Consider the following 19573-nt stretch of genomic DNA (forward strand, 5'->3'; position numbering starts at 1 on the left):
TACAAATTAGGCACAGTAAGAGATTAACAATAACTAATAATAAAATAGAATAATTATAACTATATACTGTAATAAAAGTACTGTAGATCTTAGCAACCTCAGCATATGATGTTTTTTCTTTCCTTATTCAGTCGAGAATTTTCACCTTTTCATTTAAAGGAAGCACTTTATGGCTTCTCTTTGGAATATGTGGATTGCCAGCATCACTGCTCCTGTGCCTTGGGGCCGTTATTAAGGAAAATAAGGGTTACTTAAACACAAGCACTGCGAAACTGTGACAGCAGATCTTGATAACTGAGACGGCTACTGAGTGACTCACCAGCAGGCAGCACATACAGTGTGGACTCGCTGGACAGAGGGATGCTTCACGTCCCAGATGGAACCGAGTGAGATTTTATCACGCTACTCAGAATGGCATGCAATTCAAAACTTATCAATTGTTTATTTCTGGATTTTTCCCATGTAATACTCTCGAACCACAGTTGTTGACAGCGGGTAACAGAAACTACAGAGTGAAACCATGGATAAGGGCGGACTACTCTAAACTCAAAGCTTTGCTCACTGGCATGGAGCCCTTCTCTTTCTCCGCAATTCTTGCTACCTCCTTCACCCTCTACCCTGACGTCAGCTGCTTGAAGGAAAAAGCCAAGTGTGACGGAGGAACAATGGGGAAGAAAGTGACTCAAACTTTTATAGCTCTGTAAGATACAGGTGCCCCTAGTCCCAGAGGGGAAGTAGGTATTGGCACAGGGCAGTCAAAAGTACCAAGGACTGCAGGACATTGAGGAGATGCCATGGTGTATGGGGGGCAAAAAGAAAGATCCCTGGAGTCTGGGTGCTCTCCAGATACCGGGAAGTGCACAGGGGAGAAGTTGGCACCAACAGCTAAGTGAAAAGCCAAAAAAACAGAAAAACAGGGCCCCCTTGGCTGCCGCCCTCACTCCCTGCTCCTTCCTGAGCTCCTAGGCAGGGAAATAACATAATCTCTTGGCAGCTTTTAAAGGCCCTAATGTGCAACTGTTAAACTTCTTGGTCCATATTCCCAATGGGGGGAAAAGTGACTAAAGTCAACTGATAGGATTGGAGCAAATTTTGCAGTAAAGGGAAAAAATGACCCTGTAGACCAATTCAATGTACTTTTGTTATGAAAATACATAATTGGTATTGAGATGTTATTTGCTTATACTATAAATGCTCATAAAGTGCCAGAGGAGATTCTCCCATTCAGAGCATTGCCACTTGTAGAGAAAACTCCCTGCCATCCGCTACCAAGCCTTCACCCATCCTAACCCATCAGCGGGTTGGGATTTAGTGTCAGTGCCTCTATGCTCTGATGCCCCAAATGTTTACTATACAGATGATCTGGTCATTGACAAGTTAGAAGCCTGTCTTAATGGCCCTGATTGTGGCCACTATCTACCTGACTGTGGAGTTATCCACCTCTACCAGTAGGAGTGGCTGACAAATCCCAACAAAATTCAGAACCCTATTTGCCAAGTAAAGTTTCTTGAGACCATCTCGACAGATTCATAGCACTCAATCCCTCTGGGAGTCAAACAAATATTGTCTCTTTGATGCCCACCACCAAAAAGAAGGCTCGACACCTTAAGACTCATTCAGGATTGGAGGCAGTACACGATGCCATCAGTGGCAGCTCCTAGGGGTGAACATGTGCAAATACAGGAACCAGGACATCCTTGTCTCAATCTGACTGATCATATGTTTCTCATAATGTTTGAGTGGCCTTGGAATTTGCCACCTATGGAAACTGAGGCTGCGACTACTGGGTGACACTATCTTTGTGACTTAATCAAATCTATATAATGGTAATTCAAATCAGGTTTAACAACAAATCCTGAAGTAGACTGACCTGAGTCCATTGGATTATGTGCTTGTATGTGGGGAAAATGGGCCATGGAAGATCTCTCCATTAGGGATCGGGGTTGCTTCCTGGCCCATCTATTGCCTCCTATAATTTTTGGTAATGACACCAAAGGTCAGCAAATCAGTCAAAGCTCCCTTGCGTGGGTCATAATGGAAAATAAATTGGTCTTAGACTACATTCTGGCTAATAAAAAGATGTCCTGCTAACCCACTGGAATTTACAGTTGACTAAATGCAAGACCCTGGGGGACACGACTGAGGTCAATACTGCAGACTGGCTTCACCCTGCTGCTCAGAGTCTGTTGATAGCAGACTTAATTAGTTGCTATATGAGATCAACTGAATGGTGTTGGTATTGACTAAACAACCTGTTTTTCAGATTAATCAGAGTAGCCAAAAGAGCGGCATACTCACATGAAAATTCAAGTTTGGCCAAGAACATGTCAGGTTAAACAGTGAATTGTTGGAAGAGGCTATCCATTATGGGCTGTGAGCAACACGGCATACTTTCTGGGTATGCCATGAATGCAAAGACCTGACCTACCTTTACCTAGTCCAGGCTTGTGTTTACACTCAGCAACCTTGAGGCATGAGGTAACAACTCCCCTTGGACAATGAACAGGACTGTTTCTGCTTACCACAAAAGCGGTGAATATCCCAAGCTCAGTGTTCCTCTTCAGTAACACAACCCACTATGTGTGCAGGCTTCCATCATTGGCCCTTTGTGTTGTTTTTGTGGGACTTACAGAAACGGTGAACTGACACAAACCCACACGAAGCTCTGGCTTCTGCTTTTGCTGTGAATAATAAAAGTCCTCTGTCTGTTACCCAAGTGTCTCATGTATTCTATAGCATCCCATGAAATAGTAACCGGCTAACTTGTTAGCTTGTTGAGTAGAGTGAAATCTCAGAGCTTGCACAATTATTGACAGATATCAATTATTTTCTTCTTGGTAATAGCTGGCATTTTAGGCACTATGACCTGGCTACTAGAAAATTTATTATTAGCATGATATATTACAAAAGATTATTTTCCAAAGACTTAGCCAATAACACTACAAAAATAAAAAGCCCTCTGGCACCTGTGAATTTATCTCTGTGTGTACGAGTCCAGTAATAATTTCACTGTCTGTCTGAAGGACTAAGAGTACTAAATCCAAAGCTCGGCGCCACGCCTCAATCTTTGGTGTAACAATGTCATAAACTCTTGGAATTTGTCCCAGTTTATTTGAAATGCCTGAATTGAAAATTCCACTATTTAGTTTACTATATTCGCTCAAGATGTAAGATGAAGGAGAGCCAGAGTCTATGGCATTTTGTAGATGATGTTGAATGAATGTGCTGGCTTCAAATTCCGATGAGTAATTGGCAGTGTTATATATGAGAGTTGAAAGGTACTTGTGCCATCCATTGGCTAGGCATTGAAGCACAGTGGGTCTGTACAGTGCCAGAGATGAGGCCAGCCAAGAGGAAGTATTATGAAGCCATCCTGAACAGGCTTGGTTTCCTTTACTCAGAGATTGCTCCGCAAGAATTTGAAGATGGCTAAGACACAAAAATTCAACTGCACCACCTCCAAGGAAGACCTTTTGCTCTTTTAGAGCATAACACAGGCGAGAGGCACAAGTCCAGAATCTATCTTCTTTGCTTTGCATGTGTGCAGTGACCGGGCTAGTGAGCACTACCGTAACCAAATTAATCCCTTCTGTTTTTAACATGATTGCCATTCCGTCGACTGTATCTACAACATCCAAGGGAATGCTTCTCCAGAAGGTCACACAGACCCCATTACCCACACAGTTTTCATCCACTTGTGTAATGTAGGCCACCTGTACGGCCCCTGAAGCCTCTGCAAAAGCCTGCATCACATTGCCATTCACTGACCCAATTACCAACCGCTTACTGTGTGTGCACTTTTCAATTAAGTGTTCAGATACATTTCCTTGTGCCAGGATAAGGTTCACATTGAATTTAATTAATATCTCTAATACACGATTTATCCACAGTTCTTCTGAGCTGTCTTGTGGAAGCTTCATGCTTTCTAATACCGTTTTAATATTTGCAGACTTGTTAAATCCTAGGTGGCGATAATTCTCTGTGAGGTCACCCTCAATAAGAACTACCCGGATGGGCTGATTCTGCAATTCCTTGATCAGAGTAGTGCTGGATGTTGATACAACAGTGATATATCCTGGACAGACACAAGAAAAACTTTCTGGTAAACCTGGTAAACAGCAAGTGAAGATTCTTGAAATGTCAAACATAAACGGCATTGCACAGCTGCCCTGTTGCGTACGAACATTCTGATATTGCAGCTGTGCTGCTGCTTCTACTAATTTCATGCTGCTGTCGTCTCCGTGACTCAAACCCACCTCCAACTCTACCAGATCATTACACCTGTAAGCCTGGGGTGTAGCTGCACCATGTTGTTCTAGAAATCCATCTGGTTTGCTTATCTGCTGGCTATTATCCGTCCTATTAAGATGCCTACTGTGGATTAGTACTGACTTTCTGCAGCAGGTGTCTGCAAGCAGACTGTTCTTCAGAGTTTGAGGGGTTTGTGACATGTTTGTATCTGCTTCAACCTTAGCCTGAGGCCTAAAGAGTTGAGGTGATTTAACAGGTCTCCCAGAAAGATTGTGAATGGTCAATGGCTGAGGGGCAACATCTTTGAGATCATGCTCTTTCTGCATCAAACCAGTATCTGATGGGATTTGTAGAAAAGGGCCCAAACTGACACTAAATGTTTCAAGTCCAGAAAATGTCTTTGTGTTGTCAATATGGTCAAATACATGGTGGACAGGGACTTCAAGGGAAACTACCTCTTCAATACAAGAGTTCAAGCCTTCTGACATTACAGACACTATTAACGAAACGGGGACACCCATGTGAAGACATTCTTCAGCAGCACTGCTCCATGCTCCAACAAGAAACAAAAGAGTACTGGTTCCAGTTCTGTATGTGTTATTTTGTGCTCGAACTGCTTCACTGAGAAGTTGTCCCACTGCACTGGTTAAATCCAAACTTTCGAGAAGCCTTACTGTTGAACTGATTAACACACTCTCATGACACTCTTCATCTATAATAAATTTGGATGATTTTACTGGGCCCAGAAAAGTTCTTCCTGTTTCTGCAAATGATGAGAGTTGTTGAAGTCCCATGTGCCTTCTTTTGTTTATGACTCTGCAAGCCATCACCATGAATCATCATCTGCAAATAAAATAAAAACTTGGAACTTTATTCAGTGTAACTCGTGGGTATAAATGCTTACAAAAGAAAAACCAGATATGGTTCCCTCATTTGAGGAGTTTCTGATATTTATAGTTTCCATTAAATATGGTCAGTGCAATGACACAGTATTATAATGATATTAATGACAAAGGAATGGGTGTGTGGAGGAGGAACACATCATCCAACAGGGAAGGTGGGTCATGCAGGCAACAGACAATGTTTCCAGAAAAAGGTAATACCTAAAGTGAGTCTTGAAGAATAATTTGAAAGGGTTAGCAGGTTAAAGGAGGTGGTAGTAAATGCACATATATTTGAAAAAACAGAGTGTACTGGGATAATACAAGCAGTTTAGTTTTATGGGAATACAAAGAAAGTAGTGGGGAAAAGCAGGAGATGAAGATCTAGAAGAGGAAAGGGGTTGGATCATGAAGGGCATCACGCGCCATGCCAAACTTGATCTTAGAATGGGAACCACAAGTGTTTTAAGTAAGGAAGATTAAGAAAGAGCTTGATGGAGTGTTTGAGAGCATGTGCTCTGAAGCTAGAAGTCTGGGTTTGAACTTGGCTCTACTGCTTACGAGCTGCAGAGCCTTCAACAAGTTATTTAACTACTCTGCCCTGTTTCCACATCTGAAAAAGGAGCATAATTACAGACAATCTACTTCATAGGGCTATTATAAGGAGTACACAAGTATAGTGCTTAGAACAGTGCCTGCACATAGTGCTTGATGAGTACTTGCTACAATAATTAATAATAATAATAATAAATGTTATTTGTGTTGTGGATTTATTACCACTCTGCTAGCAGTGTAGAGAACTGATTGGATGAGTGCCAGACTGGAGGCAGAGAGGCCAGTTAAGCATCTTCTATAGTTATCTAGTTGAGAAATGAGGAAGACGAATGGAGGTAAGAGGATGAATTCAACTACTGATTAGAATATAAAGGGGAAAAAAGTACTATTTAAAGGGAAGTTCAAGAGCAACTGGACTTTTTCCATAATATTTCAGAATTCACATCTAAAACTAATAGGAAGAAGTTACAAGAGAAAGACTTCAGCCCAATAAAAAGAATGTTTTAACAAAGTACCCCCTAATTAAACAGCTGTCTATACTAAAAGGACCTGTCTTGCGAGGTATGAGCTCTCAGTTAAAGTACTAAAGCTAAAACTGTAGATAATATAAATTTCTCCTCCAACTCTAAGACTTCACAATTCTTCAAGTAACATTCATCACAATATTTTAAGTCCAAAATATCAAAAAGCAAACAACTCTTAGAGTTTTGCTTTTCCTCTAATGCTGGCCACAGCACTGTAAATTTGTTTCTGTAAGGTGCAGATTCAGCCTTGACGCTAAAGAGCACCACAGTGTGAGGCAGACCTTGAGATCACAGGCGGCCACAAATAACCATTCCTTAAGAGGAGCTCTCTACAGGTTTCTAAGGACTAAGAAGAAAAGCTGGTGCAGCCTAGGAAAATATATAATGATCGTTTGAACTCAGCGAAATTTTCAACGCTGTAAAATAAAAATAAAACTCTGACACACTCAAGCATATCCTAGAGAGAGCCAAAATATACTCTAGGACTCCAGCTTCAACAATCCTGAGACTCTTCATGTCTTACAACTATCTGATCTTACCATGTCTTTGCTGTCCTTCACCACTCACCCCCTTTTATCAATTCTCTACTCGCCCAGTTTAAATTCCCATTTGTCAGTTACTACAATCACTCCTTTGCACGTACACCCTCAAAACCTTGTACCTCTTTTGGTTCATCTTACCTGTAAATCTAAAGTAATTTGCATCTTACCTTGCAAATCTCCACTAATTTTGATGAAATCCAACTCTCTGTCTACTCCATGCTTAACCTGGGGCAGCTGAAAATAAACAGAAAAACACACATAACCATGCTAACTGGTTTCATTTTAAGTTCATGATCCCAAACCACAAGTGGCCCTTAATACTGCCTGGCAAGCTAGTTCACTTATCTTTTTTTTCTCTTTTTACAGTTATTGCGTTCTGGGTTCTATTTACAAAAGTTTTGCCTACCCCTGAGTACAAAAGATATTCTTCTATATTTCCTCCAAAGCTTTAGGTTTTAGTCTTTTTTAAATTTTATTTTTATTTTATTTTTTGCAGGGGAAGATTTGCCCTAAGCTAACATCTGTTGCCAATCTTCCTCCTTTTTCCTTCTCCACACCCCTCAAAGCCCTAGTACATAGTTGTGTATAGTTGTAAGTTCTTCTGGTTCTTCTATGTGAGCCACTGCCACTGCATGGCTACTGACAGACGGGTGGTGTGGTTCCACACCCAGGAACAGGAACTGAACCCGGGCTTCTGAAGTGGAGCACGCCGAACTTTAACCACTAGGCCATCAGTGCTGGCTCTAGTCTTTCTTTTAAATTCAGGTGAAAATTCACACAACATAAACATAACCATTTTAATGTGGTTTTAGTACCATTCAGTGGTACTTAGTACATTCACAATGTTGAACAACCACTACCTTTATCTAGTTACAATACATTTCCATCATTAACCCCCCCCCCCACACAAAAAATCCTGCAGCCATTGAGCGGTCCCTCCCTACTCTCCTCTTCCCCAGCCCCTTGTAACCACCAATCTGCTTTCCATCTCTGGATATGCCTATTCTGAATATTTCACATAAGTAGAATCACACAATACATGCTCTTTGGGTCTGGCTTCTTTCACTTAGCATAATGTTTTTGAGGTTCATCCACGTTGTATTATGTGTCAGTACTTCATTCCTTTTTATGGCTGCATAACATTCCATCGCAACCATATGGATGGATGGATGGATGGATGTATTACTTTGCTTATCCAGTCATCTGTTGATGGACTTGTTTCTACCTTTTGACTATTGTGAATAGTGCTACTATGAAATTTGCGTACAAGTATTGGAGTACCTGTCTTCAACTCTTTTGCATACGCACCTAGGGGTGGTCATATGGTGATTCTATGTTTAACTTTCTGAGGAACTGTTTTCTACAGTAAACTGAACCACTTTACTTTCCCACCAGCAATATATAAGGGCTTCAATTTCTCCATATCCTTGCTGTATTAGTTTCCTAGCGCTACTGTCAAACTGCCACAAACTGGATGGCTTAAAAATAATACCTATTTATTCTCTCATAGTTCTGGAGTTCAGAAGTCTGATATCAAGGTGTTTGCAGGGCCATGCTCCTTCTGAAGGCTCTGGGGAAGAATCCTTCTTTGCCTCTATCAGCTTCTAGTTGCTCCTAAAGGTCGTTGGCTTTTGGCAGCATAACTCCAGTCTCTGCCTCCCTTTCACATGGCCTTCTTAAAAGGACACCAGTCATTGGACTTAGGGCCCATCCTAATCTGTTATGACCTCATCTTAACTGATTACATCTACAAAGACCTTGTTTCCAAATAAAATCATATTCTGAGATTCTGGGTAGACATGAGTTTAGGTGGGAACACTATTCAGCCCAGTACACTCACCAACACTTATCGTCTGTTTTGTTTTATTTTTTAATACTATTACTTTTTAAATAATAGATATCCTACTGGATGTGAAGTGATATTTCATTGCGGTTTTGATTTACATTTCTCTAATGACTAATGATATTGAACATCTTTTCATGTGCTTGTTGGCCATTTGTACACTATCTTTGGAGAAATATCTATTCAAATCTTTTGCCTATTTTAAAATTGTGTTTTTTTTGTTGTTGAATTGTAAGAGTTCTTTATGTATTCTAGATACTAGAACCTCATAAAAATATGATTTGCAAATATTTTCTCTCATTTTATAGGTTATATTTCCATTATTTTTTGACAATATACTTAGACCTATGAAATTTTTAATTTTAATGAAGTCTAATTTGTCTAGTTTTTCTTTTGTTGCTCATGGTTTTGGTGTCATATTTAAGAATCCATTGTCAAATACAAAATCATGAAGATTTAACCCAATGTTTTCTTCAAAGAGTTTTATAATTTTATATTTTATATTAAGTTCATTGATACATTTTGAGTTGATTTTTTTGTATACGGTGTGAGGTAGGGGTCCAACTTCATTCTTTTGCATATGGATATAAAATTGTCCCAGTACCATTCATTGAAGAGACTATTCTTTTCCCCATTGAGTGGTCTCAGTACCTTTGTCAAAAATCAATTGGAAATAGATGTTTGGGTTTATTTCTGGATTCTTAATTCTATTTCATTGGTCTACATGTCCATCTTTAAGCCAGGACCACACTGTTTTGATCACTGTAGCTTTGTAGTAAGTTTTGAAGTCAGGAAGTATGAGTCCTCCAACTTTGTTTTTTTTGTTTTGGCTTTTATATTTATGTTTATAATTCATCAGAAACTGATTTTTGTGTGAGGTAGGGGTTATTTTTTCCCTCACGGATATCCAGTTGCTCCAGAATAATTTATTGAAAAGACAAGCCTGAAAAGACAAGACTGGATTTTTGCTTTTGTTTTTCATTCCCAACAGGTTTTGAGAGCTTATTAAGTAGGAGGCACTTTACATGCATTATATAACGTAGTCCTCACAACAACAATATGAGGTAGGTACTAGAGCTAACCTATTTTAACAATGTAGAAAATAAAGAACAGATAAGTAACATACAAAACATCATAGCTAGTAAAAGAATATGGGCTAAAACCCTGGTTTGTCTAATGCCAAAGTCCCCTGCTGTTAACTACTATCCAATACCACCATCTGGCTGCCCTTCTACTCAGCATGATGGTAATTCGCCCTCTCTTCTGTAGAATCTCCCACTGCACTTCCCACTTCTAAGCCTTTCTGCCTTCTCATAAGCCTTGTTCATACCCCTAATATGGATAAGCCCATTTTTTCTTTTAGGTGTCAGAGTCTCTGTTTATGGTTTCCTTTCTATACTATACTTAAATCACAAGATATTACTGTATGAGTGGAAAACTCATAGAGAATTTAGAGTAAAAGGAAAAAGTCATGGGCTTTTTCAAACTTAGTCTGTATTTAATTATATGAAAAAAGGTTTCCCAGAGAAGGCATGAAATCATTTAGACAAAACTAATCTTTGAGCAAAAAGTCACATAAAAGTAATATCAAAATAATTATGCAAGAGATCTGTTTCAGCATTTGAAAACTGTATTCCAAGTTTCAACAGTAATTTTTTATTTATTTATTTATTTATTTTTTTTATTTTTTTTAAAGATTTTATTTTTTCCTTTTTCTCCCCAAAGCCCCCCAGTACATAGTTGTATATTCTTCGTTGTGGGTCCTTCTAGTTGTGGCATGTGGGACGCTGCCTCAGCGTGGCTTGATGAGCAGTGCCATGTCCACGCCCAGGATTCGAACCAACGAAACACTGGGCCGCTTGCAGCGGAGCGCGCGAACTTAACCACTCGGCCACGGGGCCAGCCCCTCAACAGTAATTTTTTTAAAAAACAGTCTTAGCATTCCTAAATTTAGAAGAGCTCCCAAATTATTATTTGATGAGATTACAATTCACTATAATTAACATAAAATAAAAACTCAAACAAGAATCCCTCATCTTCTAAGAGGCTGAGTATAACAAGACAAAGACAGGGGAGGGATGGTGCAACAGATAGTTTCAAACACGAGAAGCACCTCTGGCAAGTGTTCTTGGCGTTGAACTGACACAATCTGATTCTTGTTCTGCTACACATCAGCATCAGTGTTTTCCACAGACAGAGTTCTGTTTCATTATTGAGATCACTAACAACTTTACTTGCCAGCTATTAAGCCAGCAAGCCTATTAAGCTATTAAGTTTGAAGTTAATAGAAGTTAATAGTGTAATAGAAGAGCACAGTCAGACTATTTCAGTGGGATTCTGACATCAGAAGCAGCTTTCTTTTCCTGAGATCATGTCTAGTCTTGTCTAAAGTACTTGGTTTAGAATACTAAGACATGCAATGCTTTTCAGGAGTCGCATTTTAAAAAAATTAGTATTTTCTGACAGTTATGATTAGCTTTTTCCATCACCAAAACTAAGAGTTTGCCTATCTCCAGTCTATTCCCCAGACAGCAGTCTAATCATATCACTCCACTGCCTAAAAATCTCCAACTTGGAAAATAAAGACTTTACTTCTTTGTCTGACACAGGAGTCCCTTTTAAAAATTAACTCAGATCGGGGCTGGCCCCGTGGCCAAGTGGTTAAGTTCGCACGTTCTGCTGCAGGCGGCCCAGTGTTTCGTTGGTTCCAATCCTGGGCGCGGACATGGCACTGCTCATCAAACCACACTGAGGTGGTGTCCCACACGCCACAACTAGAAGGACCCACAACGAAGAATATACAACTATGTACTGGGGGGCTTTGGGGAGAAAAAGGAAAAAAAAACAACTCAGATCTTGGGGGCCAGCCTGGTGGCAGAGTGGTTAAGTTTGCATGTTTCGCTTTGGCGGGCCAGGGTTTGGCAGTTTGGACGCTGGGTGCGGACCTACATACCGCTTGTCAAGCCATGCTGTGGCAGGCGTCCCACATATAAAGCAGAGGAAGATGGGCACGGATGTTAGCTCAGGGCCAGTCTTCCTCAGCAAAAAGAGGTAGCTTGGCGGCAGATGTTAGCTCAGGGCTAATCTTTCTCAAAAAACAAATTAACTCAGATCCTTTCACTCTTCTGCTTAAAATCCTGCAAAGCCTTCTCATTTCACTCAGAGTGAAAGTCAAAGTCCTGACAGTGCCCTGATCATGTGCACTCCTGCCTCTGGCCCCTCTTTGTCTCCTACTACTACACCCTTTGACCCTCTGCTCAGCCCTCCTCTCTATGTCTGGAGCACGCAAGTTATGCTCCCCACCTTAGTGTTTCTGTCCAGTTGAAAGGCTCCTCTTCTTGGGATGCTCTTCCCCAAGAAATCTACTGCCTCACCACCTTTAAATATTTACTCAAATTTCCCCCTTTTCAATGAGGCCTACCCTGAGCACCCTATTTAACACTTCGCAAACTTCTCTTTTCCCTCTAGACTCTGGATTCCCTTTATCTGCTCTACTTTCTTCATTTCCATAACACTTATCACCTTATAAAATAGTACATAGTTTACTTATTTATTTATTATTTATTGATTATCTCCCTCTGTTAGAATGTAACTCCCAGGAGGGCAATTTTAGCCACTGAGACATTCCACATACAAGAATATAGTCTAACACACTGCAGGCACTCAATAAATATTTGATGACTGAATGCATGAATGGTTTTCATTATATTTGTTATCTTAGATTTAAGTACAAAACTGAAACAAGATTAAACACACGCCACTGTCAGTATTCCTCCACCATAAATTTACGGTTCAACTACTCTTAGAGTTGGCAGGAATCCTTTTCAGAACTGCCTTAGTTGAGGCCCTTTAATTGCTTCCAAAATGGTTCCTCCTTCACATGGTTGTCAGAATTATCTTTGAAAAGCACAAACCTAATCACTCCACTTCCTAAAAACGTCTATTTATCTATTAGAAAATAAAGTCTTTACTCCCTAGGTTGACATAGATGTCCTATAATCTGATCTCAATTTAAAAGACTCATCTTCCACCTTTCCTTAGAAACCCCATGATTTTGACACATTAGAACATACATTCATTTTCCTTTTTGCACATGCTAAACTCTGATATGAATATCCTACCCTTTCTTCACCTTGGCAAATGTTATACATCTTTCATGACCAAAGGCAAAGGCCACATTTTTGATACAGCCTTCTCCAGTGCTCTGGGAAGTAGCATCTCTTTCCTGTGCTTCCAAAGCACTTTCTACACAGATCTGCTATAGCACTTAGCACCCTGAATTTAAAACACTATATTTATGTCTCTGCCTATCTCCCCCACTAATCTGTGGGTTCCTTGCTTTTATTCATCTTTATATTCTACACTCAGTTCCTTTCACCTAATAGTTGGCATAGTACATGACACGTAGAGAGTATAAATAAATTTGGGAGATTTAAGAGTGCTAACGTGTTTAATATTTTCCTAGATGATTATTATTATTATCAATGTTCTATAGTACGATTAGATTAGTAATAGCTATTTTTTAGGACTGAGTACTTCCTATCTGCCACCTAGAAATTGCAATCTGAGCCTATAATTAAAAAATCACTTTTACTAGAAGTTAATATCCCAAATATAAGAGCCTAAATCATAGAGTGATATAAAAGCAGGTTAACATACTATTCAGCCTTTTAATTAACATGAGATCAAACTTGATCCAAGAGAGCCTAGAAATTAGAATCTGGTTCTACATATTTGGTCACTTATTCATTTCCGGGTCTCAGAAATCCCTTCAATATTAGGAGTAAAGATGAAGTGTATGTCCTTGAAACTTATCAAGAGCAATTTTTCAAGTGAGATTAATGGCCTGAAAAATCAATATATTATAATTAAGAGACTGAAAATTTTACTTAATACACAAAATATCTTGAATTTGCATCCTATTAATTTCCACTGGGGTAACTTTATACGGAAAAATCACTTCTAATATTAGGATAACCTCACCTATTTTCCAGAATCCTAATGAGTTTTTTTAAATCAATTATTACAATGCTTGGGTGTCTGCCTGGGACATAATGCGAACAAGATGGCATGATGGTTTTGGAAAATGTGTCACGTTCCTACTTACTAAAGTAGGAACAGCGACTTGGGAGACTGCTTCAAGAATGTGCTTTGCACGTTTTTCCTGCTCTACTTCAATGAGATAAGTGAGACAAAGGAAAAAGACCACGTGAAAGTTAATGTTCTTCCTGAATCCATTGCTGGAGAATCCAGTCTGATTTTAAAAAATAAAGTATTTAGAGAAGGCACTGCAGGAGTCACAAAAAGTCTTGATCTGTAAGTTTCAAGAGACTATCACCTTTTCATTCCTACTAGGAAGTGAAAGATCCACCTCAGTCCTTCTCCCCCACTCTTTAGTCGGTCCATGACCAGATTCAGTACTTGGCAGAGCCAGCAAGCCCGGCTCTCTGGACAAGAATTTGCGCTGGTTTACAGCGGCTGTCTGGGCATCTGAATCTCGGCTGTTACTGAGTCAGCTGGATTATCAGGCCACCTGTGTGTGGCTCAAGAGCGCGGATCTACGCCCGGGTAGGGTTGAGATCTTGGGATTCAGCCAATGGCATGGCTGGAGGTGAGAGTGGTCAGCGAGGAGTCGGGTAGATGTCTGAGAGTGATGAGGGGTGGGGCCAAAGTCCTACCCCACAAATAAACACAATCCTGGTCAAAACTCTTTCCTATGCAGTGAGGCTTCAAGGGCATCCCAAGACCCATCCTGCCCCCTCACCCACCTCCTTCCAAGTACATCGCCGCACCACGCCCCTCCTATAAAGAAATGCCATTGCCTTCCAGGCCAGAATCCCTGTGAACCAGGGAGGAGGGAAGTGGCTAAAGGCCAAGAGCCAGGCACTGTGGAGGCTCATGGAAAGAGCAGTCCTCTCCGCTCAAAGCTGTACCAATACACCCAGGCTTACCAGGCCCTAGATTCTCATCCTTTCCCGGCCCTAAGAGGTCAGAAAAGCAAACAAGGGCTCCCTACGTCTTCACCAAAGACAGCAGTCGGTGGAAGCACCTCCCTACTAACCTCGGTCTGTTTTCCATGCCCACGGGAGGCTCCAGTCCAGGGCTTCCCACCACCAGACGAGCATCCGGCGGGCACAACCACCCTAAGGCGCCGGGGCGAAGACCCGCCCCACTCCTTCCTCGCACGCAGTTTGCGCATGTGCGAAGAGGAGCAAGCGGGCCGGGGCTGAGGACCTGGTCGCTAAGAAACCAGACGGGAAGTTCCGTTTAACTGTAGGCAGTAAAAGGCACAGCGTTAGGCTATTGGTAGAGAGAAGAGTGAGGGGGCTGGCCTCAAGGGCCTTTTCTCCTGCCCATTGGATGGGATAACTGTCAATCAGTATGTGCACGCGGGTGGGCGGGGCTGAACGAGAGGTCTGCGAGAGCGGCCTTAGCAACGGCGTCGGAGCGGAGGAGGCTGCTGTTGGGCTGCGGGGCGGCAGGTGGGGTCCGGGCTCTAAGCTGCGGACACCGGCTGGGGCCATGGTGAGTGCGAGGCTGTAATCTCCCGCTGGGGCTGGTTTCCCCTCGGAGCAAGGAAGGAATTTTGTTTAGTTTATGATATGTCTTATTCGCGTCTTTATCGTGATCCTCGAGTGTCGTCAGTAACGCCTCCTCTCGTAGCCAAATAGAAGCGCATTTTCCCTGGGGAACAGGGGTTCTTCCTTTTTTCCCTCATCCACCCCATCAACTGCTAATAGCAACAGTCTGCAATAGGTTCCGTGTTGAACACAGAAACCACTCTTTAACCAGAGAGGAATTGAATACAGAGATTAAGATGCTTAAGAACTGTTGGACGGCCTGGACCTCTAGGAAAGATGTCCTGAACTCTGAAAACTGACTCGCCGGCGGAGCTACAAACTCTGCCAGTGCTGGGGAAGTGGGGAATCTGAAGGCTGCCGCTGGCACTGCTTAGTCAAGGACCGCACCAGTGTGTCTGCAGTCCAGGGATCAAGCATCTGCCGCTGCCACAGCCAACACCTGCACGTGAAGCTGGCGACTGGTACACAGGAACAAGGAGTCTAGTCCCCCACTGCTTCTCAGCTCAAAGCTGGAGACAGGATACCAAAATGAGGCTGCAGAATAACCCCAGGAGTAACTCCATGGCCTTGCTTGCCAGCGGGAAATGGCAAATAGCAGGAAGGTGACCTCTAGCTTCCAAATGTACGGTGGATACTGATGGATGGCCCGACATGTATTCTTATCTAGATCCCTGGAGTAGTTTTTTACTTGGAAAATCTACTTTTTCGTTCCTCAGCCTCTGTAATATAGAAGAGTATGCTAGAATAAGGTGAAAAGGATATTATGTTCCAATCAAGCATATCCCACAAAATAAACAAATTTTATTGTGAGACATATAGGCATATATGAAGGTAAATATTCCTTAAACGACCACTTTTCAGACGGATTGAGTAAGGCTAATTGTATTCTGACATGACACCATCTACTGTTCCAGCATGCCTTCCTTTGCCTCTTCTCCCTCTCAAAAGGCACCAGTTTTAAGGAAAAACCTAACTAGTAAAGAAGAACCAGGCTTTCCATCAAGATATCAATAACTAAAAGCACAAATGTTAGCAAAGGGAAAAGGGGCAAGTTGTTGAGTTTCATTATATAGTAGGGAATAGGATGCTTGGATACGTTTATTTATTAGATGTAATTAGTTCATTATCAATTATTCTGGCTCTGGTAACTTTTCCAGTTATATAGTTTATCTTTCACCCATGTGTGTATTTATTACAGGCATCCAGCTACCACACAAGTTCAGACCAATGGAGGAAAAGAGCAGCAAAAATTGAATTGAATGAAACCCAAAAGCAAGAAATTAAAGAGGCCTTTGATTTGTTTGATGTTGATGGGTCTGCAACCATAGATGTGAAAGAGTTGAAGGTTCTGAAATTGCTTCTAATTCTAAAACATTTTAAAAACTATCATTTGTGGCAATTTTTCAGTCTTTAACAGTAGTCTTCTGGAAGCTTGATATAAAGTCTCTTCAGTGCACACACCTACACTGTTGGTGTATTCACTTGCCCTGCACTAACAAAACAATACCTTGTAAAACATTTTATTCTTGTTTTATAAATGAGTAGGCCAAAGTCCGGGGTGTGACAGCGACCTATCCTATGGCACAGTAGGATTGGAACCTAGGCCTGTTCACCGACTTTCTATGTTTATGCCTAGTCTGTATAAAAAAGAGAGAATCTAGTAATTAATAATAAGTCATTTAAAAGCTAGGAATGAGATTGTGGCATATTATAATTTGTTTGCTTCCTATTTCAGATTGCAATGCGAGCCTTAGGATTTGAACCAAAGAAAGAAGAAATTAAAAAAATGATAGCTGAAATCGACACAGAAGGAACTGGCACCATTAATTTTGAAGATTTTTTTGCCATAATGAGTGTAAAAATGGTACATTAGTGATTTTGTTTTTCAAAGAAATACAAGCAGTAGCCTCCTACATTTTTTGGCTGGAGCAATCAGAGGTTTCATAGAGGAAGACTTGGCTCAGTCTTTGAAGATGGGTGGGATTTAGATTGATAGGAATAGCAAAATAAAGATGTTTTCGGGGTAGTAATGAAGACTGTCCAGGGTGGAGAAGAGGTTTTTCATTAGGAAATAATGGCTACATGGCTGATGGACATGGCTCATTCCCATGAATGAGGATACATGGCTAGATAGACAGAATGGGGCCAGCATTTTGAAGCCTTGAATTCAGCAAACATTTATTGTCTGTTTTGGCGAGGCACTGTTCTAGGGAGCGTTGAATGAGACAGCCTCCTTGTTCTCTTGGAGCTTGCATTTTTGGTCATGGATCTCAATTACTGGAGTTAATAAGAGATACATTCTCTTTACCACCCTGTGCCTCTTCCGCTTTAATAAACCCTGAGTTTACATACGTGGATGGGCAGATGTGAGTGCACTGGAATAATTGTTAAAAGTCAGAGCAGTACATAAAGTCAGAGCTCAGCTACCTGGTACGTTGCTGCTGTAGACCCAGCTTGATAGGATAAATGAAAGACTAATGACATTTAGTTGTTTCTGTTTTCATAAAGAGTGAGAAAGATGAAAAAGAAGAAATACTGAAGGCTTTCAAATTATTTGATGATGATGGGACTGGAAGCATAACACTAACCAACATCAAGAGGGTCGCTAAGGAACTAGGGGAAAATTTAACAGATGATGAACTTCAGGTAGATGTTATTTTTTAAAATTTACGTATATAACATACAAAACATATATAACATAAAACATATGTAACATATAATTTATAGTTATATTCTTTAGTTGTACTCATAAATACATTTAAAATAAAATTTGGTTTGGAGTATGTATTTGAACATTCATTTATATCATTATTCACTTTTATAGATTTCACATATCATATTTAACATTTCGTTTTACAGGAAATGCTTGATGAAGCTGATCGTGACGGGGATGGAGGAATAAATGAGGAAGAATTTTTGAAAATAATGAAAAAGACCACTCTTTATTAATTCTTTTTTGTTCCTTCTGTAAAGTGAACAAATTACATTTGTTATACAGTTCCATAATATCTGAATGTATTCATTTTTAGTTTTTAGTTTATATACACAAATTGGTCTCTTAATGTTTAATCCATGTGAGTAGTTACATGTTTCTACCAATATGTTGTTAAATCTACAGCATCATGAAACAAAGAAAATGTAAATGACTTTTTGGAACCATGAATCCAAGAACAGTATTAATTCCAACTGCTATTTTTAGAGTCCCAGGGTCAAAAGACTTAGAATTTTTTTAAGTTTAATGAAATTGGCCCCACATCGAAATGAATTTGGCAAACAAGCCATTACTTTCCCTATTATTTTCCTTTTGTGCAACTCTTTAAAAACAGATGAGCATTTGGTTTTTAGTAAGTTATTCAGATATGTAAAGTCTTAAATAAAACTGGAAACTACATCATTTGCTAATTTTCTTTTTATAAAGAAATTCAAAGCATTTGTATCACCCAGATTTCCCTGTAAGTTTGACCCTAGAAGTTTGGATTTATTTAATACCTCTGTCCTAGGACAGGTGCTAGAGATTTTACGTATGTTATCTCAGTTTATATATTACAACTGGGAAGCTGGTAGTATTAGTTCCATCTTACTACATGTGAGAAAACTAAAGTTCGGAGAACTTAAGTTTAAAAATTGTTGAATTGCCCATAGATAAATAAAACATGGATTCTAAATCTTGTAGCCTTATTCTTCATTATGCTGCTCCCCTATGGATAAAAACTCTCAGGATAATTAAGTGCCTATTTTCTAGGTCATTCAATTCTATGACTCTCTTGTAATTTAGCTTTATTTGTTTTCTATGAAAGAGCCAAACTGTTGGGAAAGGCAGTCTCTTGTGTGCAGTCTTTTGACTCGTACTGGGTTGTATAAGAATGGGCTTTGGGACTAGAACCCTTGCTTACCGAGAGAGTCCTTATAGCTTGTGCTGGACTTGTCACCTTGTCTGTGAATATCTTTTTCTGTTTCAGGCTCAATGTGTACTTTGTTCTGCTTAAGCATATATGTCATATGAAACCTGGCCAACCCCACTGCTCTATCAGTCCACTTCAGGCGGGGGATGGGGTCTTCTGCTATGCAACAAGAGGGGTGTGAGCAGGCCAACTGCTCTGCGTTGGCTTCTGGGAGGGAACTGCTGGCCATGGGAAACCAACACTCTCTACTGAAGCTGATCTTGCTGTCTCCTCTATATGAGCAAAGCACTGTTCCTTCCAGTACTGACTGCATTGTGTTTTCCTTGGCGACTCTGTTACCAAGATGCAATGGGCAGAAGTGTTCAGACTTCTGTTCCTGATAATGGGTGACAGATGCTACTTGCTGGACACAAAATTCCTAAACCCAAGTAATGGTCTTTGGAGCACGAAAGGCTTGTAGAAAATGTAGCTTTCATTGCCTCACCTGGTTCATT

General features: G+C 40.5%; 2 protein-coding genes across 9 annotated transcripts in view; one reads left to right on the plus strand and one right to left on the minus strand.

Moving 5' to 3' along the window:
- The window catches only part of BBS12 (Bardet-Biedl syndrome 12), a 67972-nt gene extending 53114 nt beyond the window's left edge, over nucleotides 1–14858 (minus strand). For 7 of the 8 annotated variants that reach the window (XR_011537209.1, XR_011537210.1, XR_011537211.1 and 4 more), the window contains exons 1-3: nucleotides 14658–14851; nucleotides 6921–6987; nucleotides 2967–5094 (exon numbers count right to left, since the gene is read on the minus strand). Coding sequence is in view for 4 of the 8 variants with exons in the window: in XM_070609144.1 (XP_070465245.1) it covers nucleotides 2967–5084 (2118 nt within the window). In the remaining 4 variants the exon portion in view is untranslated. Of the gene's footprint in view, nucleotides 1–44; nucleotides 5095–6920; nucleotides 6988–14657 lie in introns of those variants that run through there. The other variant, XM_008543749.2, reaches the window with a different exon arrangement.
- A 40-nt stretch (nucleotides 14859–14898) lies between these two features.
- LOC103567126 (centrin-4) lies at nucleotides 14899–18842 on the plus strand. Its single transcript, XM_008543748.2, has 5 exons — nucleotides 14899–15121; nucleotides 16376–16522; nucleotides 16913–17041; nucleotides 17686–17823; nucleotides 18037–18842. The coding sequence occupies exons 1-5, from the start codon at nucleotides 14978–14980 to the stop codon at nucleotides 18124–18126; spliced, it is 648 nt and encodes a 215-aa protein (XP_008541970.2). The 5' UTR covers nucleotides 14899–14977; the 3' UTR covers nucleotides 18127–18842.
- Nucleotides 18843–19573: the final 731 nt, after the last annotated feature.

The sequence above is a fragment of the Equus przewalskii genome, chromosome 2 (assembly GCF_037783145.1).
Source record: "Equus przewalskii isolate Varuska chromosome 2, EquPr2, whole genome shotgun sequence".
Classification (NCBI taxonomy): Eukaryota; Metazoa; Chordata; class Mammalia; order Perissodactyla; family Equidae; genus Equus; species Equus przewalskii.

Excerpts from the sequence above, each read along its gene's own strand:
- LOC103567126 (XM_008543748.2), top strand. The coding sequence starts at position 14,978 with ATGTGCACGCGGGTGGGCGGGGCTGAACGAGAGGTCTGCGAGAGCGGC. Across the intron at positions 15,122-16,375 it reads GGACACCGGCTGGGGCCATG|GCATCCAGCTACCACACAAG; the intron begins GTGAGTGCGAGG and ends TATTTATTACAG. Across the intron at positions 17,042-17,685 it reads CCATAATGAGTGTAAAAATG|AGTGAGAAAGATGAAAAAGA; the intron begins GTACATTAGTGA and ends GTTTTCATAAAG.